This window comes from Anoplophora glabripennis, unplaced genomic scaffold (genome assembly GCF_000390285.2).
Source record: "Anoplophora glabripennis isolate ALB-LARVAE unplaced genomic scaffold, Agla_2.0 scaffold1301, whole genome shotgun sequence".
Classification (NCBI taxonomy): domain Eukaryota; kingdom Metazoa; phylum Arthropoda; class Insecta; order Coleoptera; family Cerambycidae; genus Anoplophora; species Anoplophora glabripennis.
The window spans coordinates 79,216-84,138 of NW_019417610.1; the positions used below are offsets into that span (position 1 = coordinate 79,216).

The 4,923-nt window shown below is 32.4% G+C and overlaps 1 protein-coding gene across 1 annotated transcript; it reads left to right on the forward strand.

Annotated features, from left to right (window-relative positions):
- Nucleotides 1-301: 301 nt before the first annotated feature.
- LOC108914277 lies at nt 302-783 on the forward strand (the record flags this gene model as incomplete). Its single annotated transcript, XM_018720053.1, is given in 1 exon segment — nt 302-783. A coding segment is annotated over 1 exon segment (266 nt), but the record flags the coding sequence as incomplete, so codon positions are not given.
- Nucleotides 784-4,923: the final 4,140 nt, after the last annotated feature.

Below are 4,923 nucleotides of genomic sequence, written 5' to 3' on the forward strand. Positions count from 1 at the left end.
AGAGTTCAACGTTGCAGAAATAAAGAAAGTAAAAGGTACGAAGTAAATGTTAAACAGAAATAGTGAGAAAAACTCCGAATTTAAAGTTACCTACGGGGTGATAGACCAATTCTGATCTGAAAATTGATTTCAGCACCCCAAAAAATGCATAGGTAGTATGATTTTGGTCGTTTCAGCCTTAAATTAACTCTTTTATTGGAAATTAAGTCATATTTGAAAAACATAGATACAAAGCTATGGTTGTCACAAATCAATTCCTCTGTACTAGTATTATTTCAAATTAAGTGAAATTGAACATTTTAGATCCTATGCAGTGCCACTAAACAAAACATAAAATGGATGCATGTGGATTCTAGAAACTTCCAAGTACTAACGACCAACAGACATTTGGTACAAGGTGGAGTGGAGAATGACATAGTGACTTACATCGGCAGAATAAGGTACCAAGGAGAGACAGTGGTCACTAAAGTTCGTGAACATGGTATTGGAAATGTGAAACTCTATTATCCTGCAGGAAATCAGGAAAAGAGCACCGATTCCTTCGAAGTTTTAATATATGATCGCTAGTAAAATTAATTGTTAATATACATTGATTAATTAGTGTTACGCTACATACAATACAATTTGGGAATAATTCTTTTATTCCCAAATTGTATTGACGTCTACTCGTTAATTTTATAAAAGTATTACTCTTATATTAGAAAGATGGATATGTTTTTGAAAACATACTTCACACAGGGCAAATTTTAGTTGTTAATAAGGGATTAAAATTTTGATATTTCACTGTTTACTTAACTCATGCTTTTAAGTAATTTTATAATGGCGTCTGAGATTACCTATTTTACTGAATAGTTAACACCAACATATTTTACTTGTAATTGCTTTATCGGGCGGCTTTCCTTCTCGTCACAAACATTTCCATAAAATTTTAAATATACCTATATTAAAATTAATGAAAAAATGAGGTTTTAAAAAAACGACGTTTGTCAAAAAATTATTTACATGACTAGATACGGATTATTATTATTATCTTATTTGACTTCATTTGGTAGGATTTGTTTGAATTAGCTTAATACGTTAATAAAGTAAAATAAAAACTAGTGCTGGGAATCATATTCGAATAATTCGAATATTCGAATTAGTACTATCTATAAATTCGAATAAGTGTAAATTTAACTATTCGGACATTCGAATTATTCGATTAATTTAACTATTCGAATATTCAAATTATTCGAATAATTTAACTATTCGAGTAATTTAACTATTCGAATAGATAAATAGTCGAATATGACGTCATGCAAACTGCGTTTGCGTTTTAACTTGTCTTAACGGTTATACCGGAAGTCGCCATCAACTTGCTTATTTTAAGTGGAACACCCTATATATTATTGAAATTTTGGATTCTACGTGTTATTTTAGGTGGACTTTTATGAAGTTTCCCTATTTCTAAAATTAACCGTTTTCGAGATATTTATTTTTTTTTAAATGGAGAGAAACAGTAACTAACTTCAAACCATGTGTATTTTATAGTAAGAAAGATAAAGCAACAATATTTATTTATATTTATAGCTAGACCCTTAAGCTTCCCATCCATACTTTCAAAGTGGCTTAATTGCATACAGGATGCTAGAAATTTAATGCCAAGTTTAGTTAACCTCAAACCTTCATAAGTCGGCTTTTATTCTGATACACAATTTTATTCTCTTTCGAACGGTATCAGGGTTCCCTATACCTATCTTTTCTAGTTTTTAAGTTATCTACTATTTTTTGTGTAATCACCTAAAATCATGTAATTTATTGCGAGGATAGCCGTGGAATTTTTAGCAAAACTTCTGTAAGATAATATTTTTTACACCCTGTACTACGACCCTATTTTAAATATTACGAGTTTTAAGTTAGAAAGAAGCCACATATTTGCCCCGGCCGGCACAGCATGTGGTATTTATAAAAAGGCTCACGTGGCTAGTGAACGCCCAATGTCATAATGACATATGGTTCCAACACGATGGGGCACCTCCTCATTTTGCAATTGCAGTTCGACAATTTCTTGACTTAACTTTCCCTAATAAATGGATTGGACGCAGAGGTCCTATTGAGTGGCCACCAAGGTCACCGGATTTAAACCCTTTATATTTCTTCTTATGGGGTTATTTGAAATCTAAAGTTTATGTGAATAGACCAAACAATCTTGATGACCTTAAACAGAGAATACGCCAGGAAATAAGGCTTATTCCAGCAGAGGTAATTGAAAACGGGAAAGAATTCTTCGACTACAAAAATGTATTGAAGTAAACGAACAAAACATTGAACATCTATTATAATTTTTCTATTCTCATTTTCTATTTTCATTTTTCATTATTAAGAAAACCGCTGATTAAAGATATGGTATGTTATACCTACAAGAAGTGTTCAGAATTTACAGTACAATTCACAAATGGCATAATATACGGAGTGTTCTATTAAAAAAATCAATGGTGACTGCATTTGTTCTTCTTAAGATACGCTGTATGCAATTTTCTTATGTAAAAATATCCACAACAAAAAAATACTACCTAATCGACATGTCCAAGCTTTTTCTCATAAAATAATTACCTGAATTTTAAACGAATTTGTTCCTTATTTCATCCTGAACGCACTGTGTTTAAGCAAAAACGCATGCCAGAATTTTCATTTGATTGAAAAAACTGCAGAATGTGGGGTATACAGTGTAGGAAAGCGCCGATGGTCTATCACAAGTTACGTGAGAGCGATAAAGTAAGACATAGAAATCCATGCGATAGAGAAGGATGGCTATAATGAAGGCTTCTCTTTGTCACCGCCCGTTTCGCCCTTCCACAAATAAGATGGATGGATCACATGGATTTCTATGTCTTACTTTATCGCTCTCACGTAATTTGTGATAGACCATCGGCGCTTTCCTACACTGTATACATAAATGAATAATTAAATATATGATCAACTTTGTATGAAATTTGTATTTATATAAATTAATGCTCTTCCTGTGTATACAAGTGTTGGTTTTTACTAGGGCTGGGACATTTTTTAAATTTCGTATTCGTATTCGAATAGTTACTTCAATATTTATTCGATTACCTATTCGAATTATTCGAATATATTGGAATTATTGCAATATTCGAATTATTTGAATAATCCAGATAATACAAATATTACACTATTATAAAATGTAGAAAATTCAAATGTATTTTAAGAGAGCTGAAATTGATAATATTGTACAACTTATCCTGTCCTGACGATATACTTTATGAAAGAGAAGCGGGAGCCACTGCAGCAGCAGTTCACGTTAAGACCTCTTTTATGCACGCGTTTTCCTCCTCTCAACGCGGAGTTGACAAAAACGCCGCGTTTCAAGATACCCTGAATAGAGTTACTACGTTTATGCATTTTACGCTCATTTATTTGCTCTCGCGTTTTCAATTCTGTCGCGATGGCTTTACAGAACGCTTGGCGACACGCGTTCCGAAAAAGCACGAAAGTATATCGGCGTTTTTATGCAAAGCGCTCTTTGTCGCAAGTCCAGTGGCTCTGTCTGTCAAGAATAGTTTTAACACAGTTTGTTTTAGTTTTAGTTTAGCTATTGATCAAGCGGGACATGGATGCAATGGACGCAATTGAATTCTATTTCTATTAATTGGATGTACTACCCATCGCCTCTTACGTTTTCTATTACATATTTTTTTATAGCACAAATACAATATACACGGATCCATTTTCATGTACTTCACTGACTACTGTGTGGCATGAAACTGGCGACAACTGATAGAATACGCGTGCATAAAATGGAGCAGAAATATACCGCGTTTTTCTCAATTTCGCGTTGAGAGGAGAAAAACGCGTGCATAAAAGACGTCTAAGTGGTACGTGGACGCCATTATTTTAGTTGAGAAGGGCATGCCCGAAAACCCTGTATCCCAAATTTTCAAAATTCAAATCGAAGTAATCTCTGAAATAATTCTAATGGGCCGTCACTGTGAGACACCCTGTATAATATAGGTAACTAAGCACTCGTCCCAAGCCAGGTCTACTTGATTAACTACATTAATCCAACATTATATTCACAAGTATCTCACTGCGAGCAGTTCGATAATTATGATGTTAATGCCTAAGAGACATACAATAAATTTAAAATTATTTTATATTATAGAAGCAATTCTCTGTCAGTAACTTTTTTATTTTATTTTTGAATATGTTTATTGATTTGCTGCTTTTTATTTCCGGATGAAGAAGATAGAAGAACTTTTGACCAGTATAAAGTGGAGATTTTTTGCAATATGTATGATAAAATTTGTCAATACATATTTTGTATCTATTTCTTGTCGGGTATATGCGTATGATTTTTAAAATCTTTAATGTTTTTATAGACAAACATAAAATTGGTCTGCCAGATTCAGTTTGCGTCATTCCAAAAATAAGACGAATTATACGTTTTTGAATTATGAATATCCCAGAATATACAGTTGTTTGACCCCATACTATTACCTTATAGTTACAACGTTGTATACACACTAGCATAGTAAAATGCAAAATAGAGTTTTCGTCCAAGTTTTTTTTTTATGTTTTTAATGCAAAAAAATATTTATTTAATGGTGTTCTCATTTTAAGATCCATAAAGCTTGGCATGCAAATTTGAGTGAGTCATTCAAATGTGTAAATTGTTTAGATGTTAATTTGAAATCACAGTCCAATATTGACGTTAGTCACTCTTGTTTTGATCTAAATTGTCCCATAGTCCAGAAAAAGATTGAAAATGAGAAACAGAAAATCTGTTACAAATTCCCTGACAAATAGTAATCGAATTATTGTACTAGCGGTACCAATTCTAAGTTACGTATACTACATATAAATATACAGTGTATTAGAAATAAGATAGACCAACTAGAATTGTATTTATCAGATAATAATGTT